At 40.7% G+C, this 23529-nt stretch overlaps 2 protein-coding genes across 2 annotated transcripts in view; both read left to right on the top strand.

The window, feature by feature from the left end:
- Positions 1-93: 93 nt before the first annotated feature.
- T265_09450 (hypothetical protein) lies at positions 94-8297 on the top strand (the record flags this gene model as incomplete). The annotated part of the gene is made up of 6 exons (XM_009175517.1): positions 94-173; positions 298-439; positions 5778-5971; positions 6174-6338; positions 6837-7077; positions 8124-8297. The coding sequence occupies 6 exons, from the start codon at positions 94-96 to the stop codon at positions 8295-8297; spliced, it is 996 nt and encodes a 331-aa protein (XP_009173781.1).
- A 209-nt stretch (positions 8298-8506) lies between these two features.
- Positions 8507-23529, top strand: part of T265_14850 (hypothetical protein) — a gene marked incomplete at both ends in the record, with an annotated part of 16939 nt that continues 1916 nt past the window's right edge. The window contains 6 exons of the mRNA XM_009175527.1: positions 8507-8651; positions 17996-18096; positions 18403-18600; positions 18737-18787; positions 18954-19166; positions 20093-20215. Coding sequence (XP_009173791.1) covers positions 8507-8651; positions 17996-18096; positions 18403-18600; positions 18737-18787; positions 18954-19166; positions 20093-20215 — 831 coding nt within the window. The remainder of the gene's footprint in view (positions 8652-17995; positions 18097-18402; positions 18601-18736; positions 18788-18953; positions 19167-20092; positions 20216-23529) is intronic.

The following is a 23529-nucleotide window of genomic DNA, read 5'->3' on the forward strand; positions in this document are numbered from 1 at the left end:
ATCGATGTGATTGTTGTGCCCGACTGATCGAACGATGACCCAGTAACTGTCCTGGTTGTAGGGATTGATTGGCGATTGATTGATCGTCGTTCGATGAGTCGGGCACACCAATCACATCGCTCAAATGCGAACACGTTCGCCTGTTCAGACGTGAGAATTCAGATGCTTCCAACGTGTGTTGGTAGATTAGTGGTTACGCGCTCGCGTCGCATTTCAGATGTCCGGGGTTGAAACCCCGGCACAGCCACTGGATATGTACTGCTGATGAGCTCTAGTATGAGCGAAACTAGAGTCCAGTACTACTCTTTGGTGTGGACTCACCGAAATAATTACGCCAGAACAAGAACGCGACCGTTCAAACGAGAGCGGTGTGGTAGTAAACCAAATACCCATCCCGCAAAACCCCAAAATTCCTGAGGAGTGTCTCCGAAGGAGCAACGTTTAGAACTGACCAATACCTTGAAGGTAATCTGGCTTTCTTAGACGGTGGTAGAATGAAGATCGCGAAAGGACAAGAATGTTAGCAGAAAATAGTCACACGAAACGTGCTTAACTGATTTGCGCATTGTCTGTGTGTTCTGCCGCGTTTTCCCTGTAAAAGTACCCCCTTCCGAGATTCCGAAACTTATTTTTTAATGAGCGACCGCAATGCACATTATTGAACCGAAATTCCGCTTGTCTTTGTCTTGTATGCGGACACTGACGGGCGCTGTGCTGGATAGGGAACGTTTGAACAGTTGTTGTGATCCACAAATAAGACACTATACGAAAGAAATTGGAATTGTGAGAATCGCGTAAAAACCGCACATGAACGAATCCAGCACACATATTAATGACCGTTCAGATGATGCCTCTACTTCAGCTCCGCGACCACACAAGCTGGCGCCTGATCAAAAGCAAATTTATCCACCGGAATTACAAATGATTAGATTCACTAAGGAGACATTACCGCACGCTCAATCGGTTACAACAATGTGGCAGTTTAATTTGGCTCTGGTGAACGTTGTAACATGTGGTTTCCGATATTAGGCAAAACGATACTAGGGGACCTCTTCGACCAAATTGTTTGTGGAACATGATAAACATGGTTTTCTTGAGAGTAAATTGCATATGGCATCTGCTGATGAGGATACATCACTTGGAACCGGAGATATTATTTTTTTTGCCAATACGGTAATCATCAACATTAGAACTTCTGAGAGTAAACACATGTTGCTCATACGAAACATTAACCCAACATGTAACATCTGAGGAGACAGGTCTTGTACCACAATAAAGAGTAGACAGAGCTTGTTGATCCAATGCAAAGTGAACTTTATGAAAACTTTTATAATAAAATTGGGGGAAAGAATTCGATCTAGCTAGCAACCAATATCCACAGGAACCGTTCTGTCCACGGCGTGGAAATTGATCTCCAGCTGATCAAAATCATTATTTTCCATCGTTGTTTAGAAAGGATAGGGGACTGATCCATCTTCCATCTGGAAATACTGCTTGATGTTCTCCAAACATCGTCGAACCCGAAGGACCCAAATATCGCAAACTGAAGGAGTCCGGTGACTGTAAGGCAATTAGCTTGAGCCTTTGAAACTTTTCGTATCATGGACCCCGTTATCGGACACCCGAAGTTTTCTCCAATTTTTTGCGAACAGCTGAGACCATCGGTAACACGAAACTCCCCCTTCACATGGAAGACACCACAAAATCTTAGCCGGCCTAACGTTGCGTTAACTCCTTATGGCCGAAGAAATATTAGCTCGTCGCAAACCGATTTTTTATGTACTTCCGTATACCAATTTAGCTGCAAATATGCAGAATGAATGAAAGTTATGGGCGCAGGATTAGACAGCCGAATTTTTTTGCTGAAATAGAAGTCTTTATTAACTGTTAACGTCTTCATCTTATTGGCGGCTAACCCAATTATGGAAGATTGTTTGCCCAGTAACCGGGAAAAGCAGGTGAAACATAAATACACTTTTAGGTTTTTGAGCCTTGATTGTTTATTCTCCTGCAAGCGTGTTATTTGCAGTTAACGAGTGCGCGTTACTGGGCACAAAAGCATTGAAGAATGTGGCCTCCAAAACACAGAAAATTCCGATTCTTTTTATTCTCATGCTGTCTAATTCATCCAGGTAATAAATCCAATGTGACTGTAACAGACCACGCAATATCCGCCCCACAGAACGCTAAAAAACATAGCTTTTGGCTGCGGTCGCATTAAATAAAATGTCGGAATACGCATGGCTTTATTTCTCATTTACTCCTTTTCGAAACGAAATTGTTCGTCATGACGCGATGGACTTCTTTAGTTAGAGTCAGTGACGATTACCCGAAACTCATTAAATGTTTGTCCCAATAAGAAGCTGTGCTTAACTACGTCCATTCTGACAGCACTTAGAGCCATACAGGCATGCTGTTCACTCACGGAGAAATCGGTTTACAAAAATAGGTATTAACCAGTGCCGACTATTGTTCCAGCCCAGCGATTTATTCGGTTTCTCGATTGTGTAGTACATTATGGCCGGACTTAATCGGCAGCACGGTTTGTACAAACTTCTTAATATATTTTTCTGTTTGATTTTATGAGCGATAGTTTGCCCAGAGGCAATTTTTTGGAACCCTATATATATGGCTTGATGCAAGATTTGTAATTCAACAGAGCTATTCTTAACAGAACTCAAGTGTCAGAGTTTGTCAATGTTTCCTTCACTCTACTAATTCGTTTTGGGAAGAGATGATAAAGCATTTGACACCTTCAGTTTCTTTTTTGTGTGACCAATATCTGTAGGTAATTGCTTTGAAAACTGATTGTGACAACTTATGCGGGCAGGCAAACACTGGGTGTGAAATATACATTCACCGTTGGCGGCCATCTTCTAGAGGAAGGCTTCAGTGTGAACTTACTTAGGACTTAGGCAGAAGGGACGATTGAAACATGCAGAAACAATCCTAAGGTGATCATAATTTTGCTTCCTGTAAATAGGTTCTTACAAACATCCAGGCTTCTCAATTGAGATGGTCCAATAACCTATTGTTTGGTGAACTACCGCTCGATTCTTTGACAACCAAGGGAACAGTTGCCTTCCCAAAGGAACGTTGGTAATTAAGACCCCGCAAACAAACTGCTAATTACAGCATGCAGATCAACGCCAACGAATCAAACGCATAAGTCGCCGAAGACTTTCATTATTGAAAGTTTAATCTTTTTTGCAAAACATTTCAGCAGCCGACTTGTGAGAGCTAATGATACATCTGCCTTCTAACATTCTGGAATTTAATGTGGATTTCCTTAACATCGTGTGAAACCATGGTGACCAGCTAAGTGCGAAACTCTTTGTAGCGTTCCGGCGAAGCTCTCAATGATTCGAGTAGGTTTTCGGGCCCTCCTTGGTTTAATCCCTCGCAAGCGTATCATTTGCCGTTAACGAGTGCGCGTTGCTGGCCTCCAAAACACAAAACATTGCGATACTTTTTATTCTCCCACGACATAATTCATCCAGGTAATAAATCCAAAACGGCTGCAAAAGACCACACAACATCCGCTTTACAGCACGTTACGAAAGGTAGGTTTTGGTCCTTTTTTCATAGGCTCGGCTAGTGTTGACTAATAATCACCGCATTAAATTTAATGGCTACGTGTAAGAAAGCTGCAGTGCATAAAAGCTGCGTAAATAATGTAGTTCCAGAATACGATGTTTGAATGGAAATATTTCAAGAAGTTCGCAAAGGTATGTTGTTCGCAGAGGTCGAATTGGAACGCCTGAGTTACGCAGCGATTTAGCGGAATGTTACTTGATATAAAAATCCAGGTTCACAGACTTGAAATTAGGGATGCCTTTAATTGAAAGCATTAATCAATCGTCTCTGGAAGTTTGTCAGAAATTTCACTCATTCAGAGTATAAGACAGGCTGCTAACGAAATGCTATTGCTCCGTTAGTGTTAATCAGCTTCCGTCGCGCACAAACATATGGACAATAGAGAGCAATTCGGAATGTTTTGCCTACAGAGCTGCTGTTCTCATTTCCTTGTCTAAGAGCAAATACCAAATCCTGGTTAATGAAACCCGAACTAAAATTGTGTATTCATTTGTCAGCCAACAATGTAACCTTAGTCTGATCCAGTAGGACGTTCGTATTTGTGATTGTTTACCACTCTTTGTTTAGAGTGGAACAAACGTCTATCATTGACTTCTGAGTATGCTAAATAAGCCCGCTTATCAACAAAGGCATCGCAGTGATGAGAGTTATGAATGACGCGTATAATGCAACATCTCATTTCATTGTGAGGTTTCACAACTATTGTTCTATATCTGTCCGAAATTCGGTCTCGGAAAAGTCCACTTAAGTTGCTCAAATGTCATGCCACTAACCAAGTGTGCACAAAGAAGAGGCTGTATATCATCGGGAAGAACTCCATACTCCAAGCGAATGGAAACCGTTTCGCAACGGCGCACCAGTTTGTCAGTGAAGCTCTCTAAATCTAGCTACTGAGGACACTCCCAATTTGCTGAGCTTTGATGCTGGAACACACCGTTTGGTATTAGTTAAACATGGCACGCACACCTGAAGACAGTTGGCTCCAAATTCGTTCGACTGAGCTTCATAACTTTTGACCGACGATCACGTGGACAGCTAATAAATCTTTTGCAGAAAACTGGGCAGAATGCCGCAATACATAGATAACAGTGTTGGTCGTCGTTTTCTGTAGAGGACCTGTATTTTTGTTTTCTATCTAGGGAAGTCTGGAGTGTAAGAGACCGCTCAATCTACTCCAGTCCTATGACCGAGATAATGCCTACTTTAAAGAAACTGATATTTGGAATTTGCTTCATTTTTACATAATACTTTTTTGGCTATTTCTTAGTGGTCATATGACGATTATAGCCGCCAAGAACTACTCCTCTAGGGTAGTGTGCCTTCGCAGATACAATAAACGGTGGCTTGGAGTACATTTGTGCTTAGATTTCAACTATTTCAATGTTACATCCCAACCAGCTAGCATGTTATCTGACTCGGTACAGGTTTATCAACCATGCATTATTAGCAAATGACCTCATAAATTTTCTTCGAAATGTATGCAGGAACATTCGCATAGTATTCGATTGCACGATAACTTTTTAACATACGGACTAGTTAGGAAACAAAGACTTTGTCAAATTCTCGTTGAAAAACATTAGGCTTCCACTAACATAGAAGTGGTTGAGTAAGCGTTGAACCAATTAATATTGAAATATTAACTGTTCGTGAGATGTATTTAAGGTAGGCTTATCAGGTCCACAATTTGTCAATTTTTAGCAATGAGGATATTCATTCTCGGCCTTATTGGTTGTTTTCTGTCTAATGTCATTGCGTTTTTGTACGTAGCGTCTACTATATCCATTTTGTTCCCTAGAGTTTCGAATGAATCGGATAGATTCAATAGAGACAAGCGGTCCACAATCAGTATTCCACTATATTCCCAGAGCCCAGTAAGTATTGTATAGTTTCCCTGCGTTTAAACTAAAAGGCACAATATTTATCCAGAATCACTATTGCGCAAACTGTGTTTCAAATGTTGCTTGACACCGGCTCACCATCAATTTGGGTGCCTTCGGATCGGGTGAATAGAAGTTTGTGGGTTGGCAGAAACCTATTGAATTCGGCTCGGGAAACATCACTACAGGTCAGCGAGGAAGAATTCTACGAGAAATACGGATCTGGCGGTGTATATGGGATGAAGGCAACGGTCCATATGAAAGTAAGTTTGACAGTCCATCATTAATTCCCAACTATTCTAGATTGGAGGGATGCTTATCAGAAACGTACCGTTTGGTCTGGTTGTGGAAGGTGAAAGAGAAATTTATGAGAATACGTTTGACGGAGTTATCGGATTAGGTCGTCGATCGATGTGCTTGGAACAAACACAACCTCTTATACAGTCTATTCATCGACAAGGACTGATAAGTCGAAAATTTGGATTTCACTTTCAAAAGTATGCAGAGTTTTTTTGAAGTTTTTGTTATCATATAAACCAAGTGACATTTGGACATTCCCAATGCACTACTCACCAGTTTGCTGGAAATTCGTCGACAGCCCATGACCGGTTTCCTCCTCCTTGGGGCTCAGTAGGGAAGCGCAGTCCCCGAGTTTCTGTCAAAATTTCGTTCTACTTGAAAACAAATTACATAAAATAGGCGAAAAGTGCTCATTTGCAAACTAATTTGGTTTTTCGAGAGACCCGCATGCAACCTAGCTGAATCTTTTGTTTGTGATGTTTCCATGCACCTGAATGTGCTGCGCAAGGCCGCCCGATGTTTCAGTCGCTACGATATTCGACATATCGCGATACATGTACATTCGTAACGCACTACTCAGGAGGTCGCTGAAAATTCGTCGCAGCCCATGACAGGTTTCTCCCTCCTTGGAGCTCGTCATCATCGATATGCACGGAACTCAAAACACCTCGTTTACAGCGTGTTCTTTGACAACGACTGATAAGTGTGAGATTCGGATACTAATCTGGGGAGTATTATTAGCGTTTCCCGAAGCTTTTTATAGTTGTTCAAATATCTGAATAATTATTCCCTGTTGTTGGGTGTAAAACGCATGCTACCGCTGAACGTTTCAAGCCGTTGGCGATTATGGTCTGCGTTAATTTTTTTTCAGTCTCAATGCGTCATTCTTTATGGGCGATAATCTGGAACCGTTTCCCTCTGACGGTATAACTTACATAAACGTTGCTGACGGGCCTTATTGGGAGACAAGGATAAACTGGTGAGTAATGTCCCCTTCTGCCTGAGTAACAAAAGTTGACAGAATGCTTCCAATAGCCATATATATTGGTTGATTTTCTGCAGGATATTCATTTGCAAATTGGGATTACACACGCAGAATCACAGAATGATCTTTGATACTGGTGCCCGTGCCATCCATCTGCCTGGAGATATCCACATGGCCATCAACGATATGCTAAAAATGAAAACACTGGTTGATGGAGAACATGTGTTTGATTGTGAAATGTTGCATTTTCTGCCCCCGATTGCTTTCCAAATACAAGGGAAAATGTTTCAAATTTTCCCGAAGCAATACACAATACAGGTGAGTCATGCTCTGTGATAAGGATTACATTAGGAAAGTGTTTGCCATTGTTCACGTGCAACTTGATATTTTTAATCGCCCACCGATTTGAGGCCAGGAAACTTGATGGTGAGAAAAATGCAAGTTGTGCTAATGTCTTAAAATTATGCATACGTTTTCCACAGGGATAAGTCGAATCTATTTCTACGATGTTGCATTACATTTTTGGGAGCAAACTAATGATTTGTTAGGGAAAAACCGGGTGGTGAAATAATGAGAGTTACTTCTACGTCTCGGTTGTCGCAGGCAGTCAACCTCAAAGATTTTCACAAGTGAATTTTTTTAACAGGCGCCAAATTTTTATAAACGTGAAGTCATCCCTCGAAAAGAATGATACGGGGAAAAAACAACCCGTAAGGATTGTTAGGTATTGCTAAAACAGGGGTATATAACCGTTCAACAACAGACCTTAACATGTGTCCTGTGCATTGACAACGGTGGAAACGGTTCTTTTAGAAGTAAAAGAGGAAGGATTGGATAACGTTTTATGAATATTGACATAAATAATTCTTGTATGCAACAACAGGTATAGACTTCCAGGCAACCAACGGCCTTTTATTACGGTGCGCTCAGCCCATGCCATACTTCCATAAATCATGTATGCTGCTAAGCTGAGGAACCGAAAATGACACTCTTGGATGTCCAATCGATTTGTGGTTATAAAAACATCAAAGTTTCATTGCTGCAGAGTCCTCAGTTCGCAACTTCACCTAAAAACCCAGACTAGCTGGGAGTGAAAGAACTACGGAATTATGTTTTACTAGATCTGAGGCCTCTTCTTTGACTCTCTGCTCTACATTATAATCATAAGTATATAGAATCACCTTCAATAGAATCGCTACATAGCATATGTCAGAAAAAACTCGTGGACGTTGATGTCCTTTGAAAGGACTAGAAAATCTATTTCTCCCACGAGGACTTCACACATTGGGCGTTATCCTAACGGACGTTCAATGCACGTTTGCGTTCTGTACGTTTTCTGTTTGTCTTCTGTTTTTTGTCAACAGAAAACCATCGGTGGAGACACCAAATGTTGGACTGTTTTCTACAACGTCTCTGACAAAAGCCCCGCCGGCATAATACTAGGAATGTCATTCTTACATTCGTTCCAACTACTTTTTGACGACCACCTCGGTAGGATTGGTTTCATTGCACGCCACGGAAAGTCTCGCATTTTCTAAAAGCAAATCAAAGTAAACAAAACCACGAAATAGCAGGAATAACCATTCATGTAAACAACACAACAATATAATGTTGCGCAATCTCGTGTGTTCTCGGTGTGTTTCGAGAGACAGTCCTAATATTCATAGATTGTTTCAAGCGTCATAAGTTCTGTGAGTTTTGGTCACTTTTCACGAGTTTGGAGCAACGGTAGATGTAAACGCTTATAATGCAGCCTCAGATTGTCTCTTTTAAAGTGGCTCAGACAAAGCCGTCATTGACGCCTTGCATAGAGACAAAAGACGTGCCAACGGATCTACAGTTGGATATGTGCCAGAAGTGTGGGAAGTTTCAGCGTTTGAAACGTGACCCAAGTGGTTCTTCTCAGTATGGATAGCTGTTCAGAAATCAAAAGCATTTCTAGTGGCATCAAGTAAACTGCATGAATGTCTAACCTATTACGTTAGGGGGCTTCTGCATTCGGAATAGGTGCGAATGTTTTGAGACTATATTCAACCAGTTTTCATAGTGTTGCATAAACTTTTTCAATGTGAATGAGATTATCCGTCAGAATTATCAGCAAACTGAACAAGCCCCATGAAGTTGGAATAAGGCCGACAAACAATACAAATAAAGCTCTGAAGAGCACCAGTTCTCGGGTAAATGACAGTAATGTCTCCACGGTGGTAACAAAATTCCGCAAGTTAATGATATCCCGCATATACTGCAAAAGTCAATTTTGGAGTCAACATATACTGAACGATCCTGAAGCAATGTGTTTTGACTTCTCGGGTAACTAGTAGCAACCAAATAGATGTCACATATAATCGCTAGGTTATAATATAATCTTGCCGGCTTTCAGTAGGTTTTTCGCGACAGAAATCTGCATATCACACGTAAATCGGTTTGAAACTTGCATGGTAGCACACACAATAACGCAAATTAAGATAACACCAAATGGTGCCTGGTGGAGAATATGTTGCCACTGTTGAAGATTTTTGAACCCCAGTATTTTAAACTTTGCGTATTTTTAAGATAACATATGGGGTTGTCTTTACGTTCATACACTGTATGTGAGTTGTGCACAAATATGCATCTGTAGCAGGGTATGAGCGCGACTACATTTCTGCGCTAGGAATATGCACTCATCCGGGGAAGATTACTCGCTCATACTGCATGAAGTGCACTGTTCCCAGGCACAGCGTAACAGGGGAAATGCCTCACTGGTATTCAAACCAATAAGCTGCCGTGGTGTAGAAGGTAATTCTTAGGCAACGAGAAAAGCCATTGTTGTACAAAACTGTTGGTGTGCAGGAAAATTAAACAAAAATAATTCTTAATTCATAGTTACTGGGTTTTAGTTAGTGGCGAGGCTACAGTATTGTCTGCGTACTTCACATTTACCGTATGATGCCGATACTAATACAGGTTCTTTCATTACTGAAACTTATGCTCACGAGCAATACAAAACAATAGACGTACTTCTAATTGAGAATGGTTGCATACAATTTCATGGCCAGTATTTTTTCATCGCAGCCATAAAAGGAAGAATAGTGGTTTTGCAGTGAAAATTTTCCTATAAATCGGTTCGCGCGGACGCGATAAGTGCATTGAAACCCAATAAGTGTATGCATAATTATTGAAGGGGAGCGGTCGAGTTTCTCCAAATATCATGCCTCATTGCGTTCATTCGTGCATAAATAGATTACATATAGCAACCGATTTTCCGCGCAAAAATTGGATCAGGGCAAACTGTCCCCAACCCCCACCAGGTATTTAGAGTCTAATTCGGAATATCCAGAAGAATAGTTCGTTTTACGTCTCATGTATAACAAATTCTTTTAGCAAATTCTCCTGCAGGCGACGGAGGAAAAGATAATTGGTAGGGTTGCAATAACCGAGAGATATTGACAGATGATCAGGCGAGAATCAATTCGCTTGACGAGTTTAGCTATCGGATTATAGTACAGAATAGATGGCTGATACAATTCATGGGGGAACAACATCTTATGAAGAATTTAACGCTCTCCTGTGGACATGACAACACATATTGCACAAAGAAGAAAATCCAGAAAGTAAGCTAGCAAATAAATTACGCAATCAAAAAAATCATTGTGATCTGCGAACAACATTGATAAAAGTGGTGTGAAAATTAGACCACGCGACTGCGTCAAACCCTATTTTAAAATACTGTTGGATGTGCCCAAATAGACCAATGTGTGATAGTCAATCGTGTCAACTGCTGAAGCGTCGAAATAGAATCTTCTTGAATAACCCGATGTAAAAATAAATTCTTAATTCTCAGTCGACATTCCAAAAGCAAGTCTTTGACAAAAAATAAGAATTAATTTTGAAAAAAATGCTGATGTCGTTTAATGTGCGCGGCGAAAGTCGCAAAAGCCTGAGCAGCTCAGACAGAACTGGGACTACGTGCGGATAGCTATGCAAATTGCACAAACCCAGTCTGACCACAATTTATTTTTATTCACCCGAAAATACTACGAAAAAATAGAGGCGAATCGATAAGGCGGCCAATTTCGGGCTTCATGGTGAAAGTAAATCAAATATGGTTGTTCCATTACGTGTATAATATCTACCATCATCAACACCGTAGAACAGGTGATTCAATTCCCTTGGCCTAATTAAAGCCACGATACCAAATAGCCAAATGGAAAACGAAATATTCAGTAAAAGAAATATACACGCGCCGAATTCTGAACCACCCTAGAACCCATCCGAGGTGTCCTTAGCGCATCAGCATTAGGATCCTCCTCAAGCGGCTTGTACGATATTGCAACATCCCTGAGTACACAGTTAAAACTCATGGGCATCTGTATAAACCGTTGTAAACGAAAGATTATCCAGCAGATGTTATGCGGAAATTCATGGAAATGTCACTTGACAAAACAAACCAAAGAGTGAAAAGGCAAAGATTCGAGAGAATGTCGCAAATGTCTTTGAAATCGTTGTGGGTTTCAAACATTATCTTGAAAAGCTAGGCAACCAACAGGTGGGGAAAGCGCCTTTAATGCTTAAAGGTTGAATAGAAACAAATGGTCAGCATTGTGAACGAGCAGACAGCAGACGTTTGAAAGCTTCGTGTCTGACGAAATGGAAAGAGAATGCCACTCAGGTGGCGAATAACCACAACTTGTCACCAGACATGCAGCTAAAGTGTTCGAATGTGAAACTCCTCTTCAGACACTTTGCGTTCGACCAAATCCATCCGATGTTTGAATAACCTGAAATTGAACAAATAAAAATCGTTTAATCCCTCCATCAAAACAGAAACGGTAAAATGATCAAAAAACAAGATTAAATAAATTTTTAAAAAATTGAGAGACAACTTTGTCTACCAATTATACGGCGTAGTAGATGTGTGTAGATCATTGCGTAAAAAATCGGAATGGTACAAGGGACTACTGAAATTGACACATTCAACGGCAATGCTTAAAGGTTGAATAGAATCAAATGAAGGTCAGCACTGTGAACGAGCAGACAGCAGAGGTTTGAAAGCTTCGTGTCTGACGAAATGGAAAGAGAATGCCACTCAGGAGGCAAATAACCACAACTTGTCACCAGACATGCAGCTAAAGTGTTCGAATGTGAAACTCCTCTTCAGACACTTTGCGTTCGACCAAATCCATCCGATGTTTGAATAACCTGAAATTGAACAAATAAAAATCGTTTAATCCCTCCACCAAAGCAGGATCGGTAAAATGATCAAAAAACAAGATTAAATAAAGTTTTCTAAAAATTGAGAGACAACCTTATCTACCAATTATGCGGCGTAGTAGATGTGTGTAGATCATTGCGTAAAAAAATCGGAATGGTACAAGGGACTACTGAAATTGACACGTTCAACGGTTAAGTGGACGGTGATATGAAACATGTCAGAAATACTCGATCATATAAGTTGTCGGGCACTTCCCAAGCAAAATATCAAGACGATTAGACCAGTTACGAATGAAAGACCAGAGGAACAAATTTTGAGTCATTGTTACTCGCCCTTTTACTGTCCTTTCCCAAACATCTGATGTGATCCTGCGTACGACAATAGCTATACTTCCTGCATAATCGCGCATTTTTTCCGAGTCGGGTCTCCAGCATGATCTATATGGTCATAGGAATGACGGAATTGTAATTTTCGATAATTGACAGAGATCAGCACGGCTCCAAGTACACCTGAGATATTTCAGTTGGCCCGCTCAATTCAACCCAAACGGTCGTCAATTTTATGGGTTTCCTAAAGTGTTCTCGTGCGAAAATACACTTCGTAGAATTGGGTTGCAAACGCATTCAAATCGCCAAATTGACACATTCAACGGTTAAGTGGACAGTGACATGAAACGTGTCAGAAATACTCGATCAAATAAGTTGTCGGGCAATTCCCAAGCAAAAAATGAAGACGATTAGACCAGTTACGAATGAAAGACCAGAGGAACAAATTTTGAGTCATTGTTACTCGCCCTTTTACTGTCCTTTCCCAAACATCTGATGTGATCCTGCGTACGACAATAGCTATACTTCCTGCATAATCGCGCATTTTTTCCGAGTCGGGTCTCCAGCATGATCTATATGGTCATAGGAATGACGGAATTGTAATTTTCGATAATTGACAGAGATCAGCACGGCTCCAAGTACACCTGAGATATTTCAGTTGGCCCGCTCAATTCAACCCAAACGGTCGTCAATTTTATGGGTTTCCTAAAGTGTTCTCGTGCGAAAATACACTTCGTAGAATTGGGTTGCAAACGCATTCAAATCGCCGACCATGCGAATATGTGACACATGCTTACCACAAAACGGCTACTACCCCCCCCCCACAACTTGCCTCATCAACGCGTGGGTTAATGGCAACGCTCCCTTCTGGAACAAAATTTGCCACAAGTGAAAGCAAGGTAGGATGCATCAGGTAGACTAATGAGCTGGAGGGAAGTTCGCCGTCATGTATTTTGTTGTGACCTTCAGTGCTTGAGAAGGCTCGTACGTGCCATCAATCAAAATCTGTCAGTTACGCCTGTTCCACTGTGGATAGACTAGTGCTTCTGGATATCATTAGTTTGTTGGAGATGTGGATTTGTTTGAATCAGTATGGACGATTTCGTGGAATGCACATTCAAGGGGACCGTGAAAAATTACACGGAAGACATACCTGAAGAGAGGACTGTTGAATTGGTTTTGGTGACCGATAAAAGCTCCTGCGGTGAATGTTGCGTATCAGCTCAAACTTCCTTACCATAATATCGAAGACGGTCAGTTGTTTTAAGTTACCATATTCGCCTTGAACATGTCGCTTATGATTTTAGCGCACTGACAAGCTTGAAATCTTCTGGAAAAAAAACTCTGTTTTGTGCTACCTAGATTGCTCATCTATTTTTTCCTGCTGTGCGATGGAAGTATATGGTGGAGGACGTTGAGTCAACCACGACACTAGATCGCAACTGTCCTTGTTTCAATGCAGTCTAGAAGGGAAGCCAAGCTAGCATTGATAATAATATCGACGAACATTGAGCTTTTCAGAATTAATTCGCTGTGCTTCTCTTTTATTTACTGAAGGCAAAAGAAATTCCCCCATGGTTGCACACCATCTGAATGCCCACATAGTTTATTGCCATTTCTCATTTTGTCATTACGCTGACAACAATTTTTCCGTTAAAACATATCCAAATGTTTATCTCTAGCGTTATCCAACTTCAGCAACTGTCATCAACGCTTATGATAGGTAAAGCGACACTGCGCAACCTAAGTTCGACCTGGTTGAACAAAACTCCCTAGAGGGCTGTGCCGATAAGCAAAACCGGACAATTTGACGACAATTACGGTCACAAAATCGAAATGTTTCCTTTCACACACTATTTAGTCAGTACAGGTCTACTCTCAAAATTAAAACAAACATGTCTTTGTCATGTGAGTTGGGAACTAATCACAACAAAACAAATTTGGTGATAGCGCTATGAATATGGAATTTTAATTTGAGCGTTCCACTCTACTGGTAATGACTGGGAAACGGGATGCGCAAAATTATCTTTCCAGCTAGTATTTGCGCCAGACATACATCGCTGCTTTTGAACTATTACACCGGTCGTTCTTCACCGGAATTTTTCCATAGTTGTATCTGATAGCTCGGCAAAGCCACGAGAGACAATGTAGAGATTATGGCACCTACCGCGGATGTTTAGAGGCCGAATCATCTTCCCCCGTGTTACCCCAGACTAAATCTCGTGAATTGGAGGTAATTTCGCACTTGTGAATATGAAGTATGAAATAATCATGACAACCTCTCACACGACAATGACCATGTCGGATCAAAGTCGCCAATTGGCCGGATGACCAAGCTAAATAAATTTCCGATTTAAGAGCCTTTATCTATGGCATCAGCGTGAACACAGACAGCACGTTTGGCCAAGTAGGGCATCTGATAACAGATTCACCAGGCACGGGTGTAAAGAAGCTGTTGCGTTATGCTGGTTTGCACTTGCTAATCCGAACAAGTTTTTGAAAAACATTACATGTTAACGCATGTCTGCCATTCTGCAGTCTCAAGCATAGCATACTTGCAGGTCACAACGGGTGACACCACAAGTGTTCACGCCGAATACCAGAGCTATACGAGCTGATTGAGGCCAACACACAATACACCCCGAGAGTCAAAACATACTGTTTTAACTGGCAATGCTGGATGTGTTTAATTCTAATTCATCGCCATTGATTTGAACCAGTTCATATGACAGCAGATCTCTGTGCGTTGGTTCCAGTTCGTAGAAAGATGCTGTGTCGAATGCTCCGTTTACTTTTACGACTATTAGCCAGATCTCGTTAAGTCAAACATTTTCGGGCATAGTTCTATGAAGTTTACATCAGCGTTCAGTAGAAGGGCTTGTATATCGAAAAACAGAATCCGAGTTGCTTCTGTGTTTGCCAAATTCCGCAAGCGGAATCAAACGACGTATAACTAACGAGTGGTGGCGCCAAATGCGTTGATATTATCACATGCGCCAACCGGTACCACCCACAATGCTACAAATTTAATCTGCGATCAAGAAAATTAAATAATACCGTTCCTGATTATTTGCCAGTTTATTCCGGGAGACGTTTTGGCCCGATGTGTCCGCCGGCCAAGTTAACAGTTTATTTCTACTATAATTGTGAGTCACAGATGGTTACCTTATTTGACACCTAGAAAATGAAATTTATTTCGGCAAGCGGTATCATCATCAGCATAGATAAAACAAGCATTAAACATACCAACGCATATGTGCGCTAAAACCACGGCGAGAAATGCCGAAGCAAATGGCGCACAGGTGTATGAATTCCGATAAATTTGTTCAGATAACATCAATTCCACTAGAAAAAGTGATCCTATTTACAATGGCCACAATTTAGCGTTAGGAGACATGCGTTTATTGATTTCTCATAGCTTGGAGTATTTTAAATATCCGTTTCCTCAGAATTGAAACCAAAAGCCCATTCAAGCGGCCGCACATACTTAAATCAGGATTGCATCCTGTCATGTCGCACACGCACTCACGAGATGAAAAGAACTTGTTTGTTAACTAGGTGTCCAGTATGCATTATGCCAAGGGATTTTGGTTAAGCTTTAGTAAAATTTTTGATTTTGCTTGATACTGCCAAACGAATATGATGCAAGTGATTTTCTAGTGATTTCTGCTCAATAGATGTTAGTTTTTTCACCTCCAAACGCGCACTCTACTTTCACGTTTTTCGCCACATTTTTGCCTGTATTTTGAACTGATATGTTTTCTAACCAACATCTGAAGCGTATTTGTTAATATTGGGCAATTCTTATCACAATGACACAGTTTGCACCGTCAAATGAAGCCATGTCAACGGCTTATCAGCGATCGCCCAAACGATCCACGTCGCACAACCCAAAAAAAAACATTTCGAATTTGAATAGCAAAGTACAAGCCTGAAATAACCTCCTGGTTTGGTTTGTTGAAATTGTAGCATGTTAGCGCTGGCGGAGCCAAAGAGATAAAATACAAGGAAGCAGTTTCATAGAACAGTTTCACGCAAATTTTAACAGTAGATATAAAGGTGCCTTGAGCATTCTCTAGTAGTGTAGAATATGCCTTTGCCGACAAAGTATAGATCGAGTTACCTCTGATGGTTCCGCTCTTTTGAGGTAACCCTCAATCTATGGTCTAGAAACAAAAAACCGACCGGATACAAGTCACGTATTTGTATTAGATTTTTTCTAAATTTGCCTCGACCCTTAAAGCGACCTAATTGTGATTGTGCACGCACAAGAACTAAATTGATGGACTGGAAATTGAGACTTTTGAAGGTTGCCTAATCAGAAGCCCGTCAAAACCGTGACACAAGCGAATTCACCTACCCAAACATAACAGTCTTGATGATTATGTCCAAAGAGGGAAACCCTGCCGCTTTCGCCTTAAAACCTTTGCAATTCTTCTTTGTCTGCCCAGCATCCGCTCAATGCGAAAGACTCCGAAGTGTGGCTTGCTCCCCTGTGTCCAACCAAACATGAAGCGAACAAACAAACCAAATGCAATTAACCAAAAAGTTCTTCGAAGTTCCTTTGTATTTGACCACGCACCTCCACTGTTTCAGACCCCTTGTATTACTGAGTGCAATTCGCATATTAAAATTTGCTTCACAGTGGAAAAACAAACCAAATGCAATTAACCAAAAAGTTCTTCGAAGTTCCTTTGTATTTGACCACGCACCTCCACTGTTTCAGACCCCTTGTATTACTGAGTGCAATTCGCATATTAAAATTTGCTTCACAGTGGAAAACTTGTTGCCCGGCGCGTGGTTGTTTAGTCAGTTACAACAAGCAATCTTAGTGGTGAGTTGCGGCGCGAGACCACAATGTGATTCCTTGTGGTTTGCGTTGATACAGTTCGCACGAAACTAAGCACAGTTGATTAGCGCTGCCTAAATTTTGGCATGACCTGACAATTAAAAGACCCAAATTGAGGCCTGCAATTTGTAATAAAAAACACCATTAACCGGCGCGAAAAGTCCACAAAACGTCATACATTTTAATAGACTGTGATATTCTTGATTCGCAACTCATTTTGCACTCACCCATCTGGATTTCAATTTGGCAAGGGACATTGCACAACAGCTCATAAGTGTGTTCCTAGTGTTGGTGTCTTCTGTCTCGTTAGAAGCCCTGTCGCAAATGTATTGGATGTGGATTTGTGCATTGAATCTTAGCCAAAATGCCTTTTTTATCAAAGACTGACTACCCTTCCGGAAAGAAATATATTCGTCGCGTGTTAGTCTGCAAACACATGTATTCGAATTTGAATTAACACACTAATGAGCTCCAGGAATATGCCGCGTTGCTGCAGGTTATACCAGTTTGATAAAACCTAGCAGATCAATTAGTGAATAATTAATTATTTAATTAATATTTTTCGGGGTGTGTGTAGGGGCATTCTCAACAAATTTCATTGTGCCTGGATAATCTAATATCTGGTCAAGTTGTCAGTGATTGGTCACTGTGTTTTCACCATGGCAACCAATTATTGTGCTCATCAGCCTAAAGGCGACTGGATAATATTGTTGAACAACTCACGCTAAAACGTTATCCCCTCTACGACATTAATCTCAGGGATAGATCACAAAGTCACAAGTTGGCGAACACTGACTACGTGGTTCGTTTTCATCACATTTGCAGGTTGTTTCCTGACCCGAATTACAACACACCTGTGACTAGTAGCCAGTGCATCAAATAAGTTCTTTAGAATTTCGGAGCACACGGACAAACTCGAACGAAATGAACGGACGATGTTCAGAATCCCATTATATCCCTGGGGTTCGGTAAGTATCTCAACGTTTCGCATCGTTCAAATTACAAGGTGCAATATTTTTGCGCAATCATGATTGAGCAAACTGTGTTGCACAGCTTGCTTGATACTGGTTCCCCGTCAATATGGATACCTTCGGATCGCGTGGATAGAAGTCTGTGGGTTGACAAAGGACTACTGAATGTGACACAGGCATCTTCGCTTCTGGTCGGAAGAGATATCTTCTGTCAGCTCTACGGGGTGGCAATGTAGGTGGAATGAAAGCAACGGTTCACATGAATGTAAGTCTGTTGCGTCGAATACTCCCTAACTACTCCAGTTTGTCGGTATGCTTATCGGTAACGTGGCGTTCGTTCTGGTGATGGCAGGTGATGAAAACCTGTATGGTAATCCCTTCGACGAAATTATCGGATCAGGGCGGCAGTCAATAATTCCGGAAAATAAAAATCCCATTTTTCATTTTTTACATCAACAAGGATTGATGAGCCGGAAATTTGGCTTCTACTTCCAGGATTCAGTTGAACGTTTTCCTAATTTAACACCATTCATAATAGATAAAATTGTTAACAATTATCGCCAGTTATATGTCAGTCAAAACAGTATCTCCAAAGGTTTGAAGTGTTTACAATCACATTTTGCTGTTACCTTTTCAGTGGCAGCACATTCGTGTGGGCGACAATCTCGAACAACTCATTACTGCACCTGTAGCTTAAATAAACGTTGTTGATGGACCTTATTGGGAGACGAATGTTAACTGGTAAGCGAGTGACTTTTACGGCTCACCTATATCAGTCGCCCGAAAACTGAAATCATCCCCTAATTTTTGTACATATTTTATAGGATATTCATTTCTAACACGGGATTCTACAGGGAACACCATATGATGATTTTTTTGCTACTGGTACCAACACAGTCAGTCTGCCAGAAGATATTCACATGGTGATCAATGAAGTCCTGGGTATCTGGAGAAAAATGCACCATGTTTATGTGTTCGACTGTGGAATGCTGCGTTTTCCTCCCCCGATCTTTTTCCAAATACAAGGGAAAATGCTCCAAATTATGCCGAAACGGTACACAAAAAAGGTAGATAATATCTTGCGTACAAGCGATCAGCCGATTATACTTTGAGGAGTGACACTAAACAAAATGCATGCCATTTAATTTACACGTGGATGGGTTTACCCATCGGCAGATTTGTTAAGAGTAAGACTCGCATGAGAAGCGATAGTGCGTGTTCACTTGAATCAAGCTTGGATAATAAAAGTGATCTGGGATCCACCACGCCCACTTTGTTGGATATAATTAAACGCTTTCTTCCGAGGTACACTCTATTTTTTTTCAAAATAAGATTTAAATTTTACTTTTCTGGGAAAAAAAACATGAAAACGTGAACAACGTAACACAACAGACAACTTACCCAGTTGAACTGCAGCCACAGTTTTCAAAAACGGAATATTCAAAAACAGAATAAATTAATGATTGCAAACACCGAAAAGTTTGCAAGAGGTACTAACTGGCTAGCCTTCTCGCAAGAAACTGGGAACACAGTGCAGGTGTAAAAGACGGTGCGACATGCCGCCTCTATTTAGTTGGACAACCCCAGTTATTTGGAGAATAAATTCACTCGTCTAAAATGGCCTGATACATACCAAATCCGACCATTGCAATAACTTGAATTTTTCGCGAATTCAGTTTAGTGTAGTTCGTTTAATTGTATGTCTTCTGGAAAGCGCTCAAAATCCAAAGGAAAATAATTGATATGCAGTTTGGGTACCAGTAAGGATCTTTTCTGAAATTGAGTAGATAGCTTTTAGCAATACGTATTATGCATTATGTTATGGTTTATTTATCTTCTGCTTATATTTCTACCATTTCTGCTTTATCGCTGTATATGAGAAACTGGAAAAGGAGTTTGCATATGTGCCCCTCAGTAAAATATTCTGAGAAAAGACCAGTTCTGTTGTTGTTGTTTTTGATGTTGCTTAATTTGTTAAACAAATTTTCCACAGACAACCATCGATGGAATTACGATGTGTTGCACTCGTTTTCAAAACAACACTCCCAACTGCCCTGTGGATATCGTACTGGGAATGGCCTTCCTACATCCATTTCAACTGATCTTCGACAACCACGTGGGTAGAGTTGGATTTTCTGCGCGTCCCGAAAAGTCTTTTATTTCTTAATCAAGTGAAAAAGCATCATGACTATACAGCAGCCATAACAAGCGAATTAAGCAGCACAAACAACAATCGTGCGTATATTCATGTATTTTTGTTACGTTTCAGGAGGATGAAATGCAAAATGTAAAAACCGCATCCACCTGGATTGTCTCAATACTTTGGCAGTTAAAGTATCCTAAGTTCGGTCGCAGTGTGCACGTGGATTTTATTTGGCTTTCAGACAAGAACAATGTATCCGTGCTAAATAACCATGAGTACGAACTGTTACATAGGTAATTCCCACAGGATCCTGCTTGGCAAAGTTGCGACTTGCCAGCACGGATGCCTATCATCAATGCGAAGTTGCGTTTTCGAAAGCATTTACTGATGTCCAGAAGTGTACATTCAAATTGCCTATCAGTTCTCTTGGTTCACGCAGTGGGATAGTGGGAATTTACGAAACTAGGCGAGTCCAGAGGTCGGTTTGTAAGACCGAAAGTTTTCGAGATGCGCCTACGGAAAGCTTCATCAATTGCCAATTATAAGATCGTGAGTAGAAACTCATAGATTCAAACGTTCTACACCACCAAGATCAACCGCCGTCCATTTCTACACGTCGTGGGTTACTTGTATTCTGGAACAGCATAAACTGATTTTAGACAACACGAGACTAGATATGTTTGGATCCTCTGAAAGTTGTGTGCGTGCAAAAAAGGCCAATGCGGGTGCCAATAGGCAATCAATTGAACACCTTATCTAGTGGAATTCAGCTTGTGTTGCTAAGGTCACAACAAAGCGTATATCATAGGTGGAAAAAATATCAACTTCTGACTGAGACTTTATGTTAAATATGAACAAAATTTTCCCACGTATTTAGTTTCAAAAAGCTGTCGATAATCATGGCGCAAAAGAGAAAATATAAATGTGGTTTCCCTCGGCTTCACTGGATGTTGACGGCCGATATTTATACTCTGCATACTCAGATAAAACTAAATTTGTCTTAGTAGGATTTTGGGGTGCTTATCGTACTACAGTCTTTTCCTCATCTTTCGTCATGTATTTTGGAATCCTGTCAAAAGACATCGCATTCTACAGTGCACAAATCTTACTGTTTACATTATATTAGTTCACTGACAGCTTATGAACGTCCTTCTGGTACCTAATGGTGTACTTATTAAATGCAGCTTACCCCACCTGATGGAAAAGAGCAGTTTTACTTCGAGTAACCTATAGTTTTATGGTCAAACTGGATTAGCAGTTGATTGAGGCTTTTGGGCAGTCGTTCGGCAACTTTTGCGGTTCTGTCGGCTTTCCAACATGCATACCGGCGGCCTGCACATCAACATCTGCACTTTGCCTTTGCTGATGGTATTCGGGAGGAACCCAATCAAAGTAACCATTGTAAAATTAGGATATGCATCTTGTTGGGACATCCAGACAAACGACAGATTAGCGTATTTTACTGCACCAAGTGAGCTAATCTTGAGTGAAGCAAACGGTGCAACCTCGAGTGCTCTTTGTCAGTTGAATTCAAACAATAAAGTGGTAATGTGCTACTCGGAGGCAACAAATGATGATGGTGCAGCCGCAAAAGCATTAGTGGCATGAAAAAATGAAATGAAAAAAATAATTCTAAAATCTGTCCGAAACATTTTCAATGAATTGGGTCTGATTCATTTGCTAATTTGACGAATCGATTTCTGCGTAATAAGTTACTTGGGGATGCTCTTGAACTGCCACCACAAATTGGTGGCATCTTATCTAAGTCGGTTGACACAAATAAGCGCTGCGCAAAACGCCGCAGTTTCAACGAAATTCCTCATCATTTCGTTTCTTTGATTAGGATAAGCGTCCACGTTTGTTCAATATAGAACGCAATTCCGACGAACAGTAAGAAGCAAACGAGGGCCACCCAAACCAACGTACTAGGTATGTTTATGGACACCGCACAGTTGACAGCAGCCTGGTGCATAATATTTCGTTTTCCATTGGGCTTGAAAGCAACAGCGGCAAGGACCTTCGAGCGTTTGGAATTCACCGCCAAACTATGGACATAAAGCCACTGAAGTCTAAATAATTATATGGGTTAATGTTGGCCTGCCGATTGCCCCAGTAGACCCCAATCCATCCAAAGGAACAATGAGGGAACTGAGGGCTGTCATCAGAAAAATGAATAAGGGACACCTAAAGAAGGAAACACTAAGCACCATTCCTTAAACACCAGAATTATGGTGAAAGCATAGAACGACGATTAACTAAAATTGTTGGATGTGCTGTTAAATAGAAAAACACAAAACGAGGTCAACTAAAAAGCAGCCCACTTGGATCAAGCCCTCAAATATCATAATAAACACCCTGACCTCTACAAGCAATGCATTCCACTACAAGTGTAATAAATTACGCAGCAACGCCAGAGAGTTATAGAATAATTTGAAAGACCTGCTCCCAGTCTATTCCAAAACAGTGGGTGACCGAAAGGAAGGAGCAACGCCTAAAAAATTGCGGCATTCAAGCGACAACATGTAAATGAAGTTCAAGCTAATCTAATAAATCATTTATATATTTATTTATTTATTTACCCATCTACTTTTTAATTTATTTACTTAAGTTACTTGACGAGGAACAAAAAGTAAACTGAGCGCGAAACCGCAGAGTTTTAAGAGAGAAAGTTGGCAGCCGAAAGGAAGGATAAAGTGACTAACCAAATAAACATCAAATGAAGATTTCTTCAAATAAATCAGGTTATCCAATGGACCAATAAACTCCAAAACAAAGAAGAATCGGTAAAATGTTCAACAGAGAGAAAATCAACCGCTGGAAATAAAAGTTTTCAAAGAGGATCGTAAAAAAGACGAGAAAACTGTCTGAAGACCGAAGCAAATCTGATGCACCAGTGATCAATAAACATTAAGTAGCAGTATAAATAGTGGCGCTCTTGTGACCATGCTGACGTCAGCAAGCGTACAAATCGACATTTCTTATATCACAATCCATTCTCCCGTATTTTTCCTTTTGATAGAAGAAGTCTCCGAAGCTACATTAGACTTAAATTGCGTATCGGAACCACAGCTAAAAATATACCACCAAAACGCGGATCAAATTTATGGGCCATTTAAATGCGCATGTTGGCGAAATGCTACCATTCTCTCTTTGTGCCGTTCGGTTATCAAATCAACTGCCACTTGATCGACAGACTTATGATACACCAAGTCTATCAACATTTCAACCTATTTGCACACTGCTGCTACAATCGATAAGTAAAAATTGTATTTCGTCCTCGTGAAAAT

This window comes from Opisthorchis viverrini (assembly GCF_000715545.1).
Source record: "Opisthorchis viverrini unplaced genomic scaffold opera_v5_281, whole genome shotgun sequence".
Taxonomy (NCBI): domain Eukaryota; kingdom Metazoa; phylum Platyhelminthes; class Trematoda; order Opisthorchiida; family Opisthorchiidae; genus Opisthorchis; species Opisthorchis viverrini.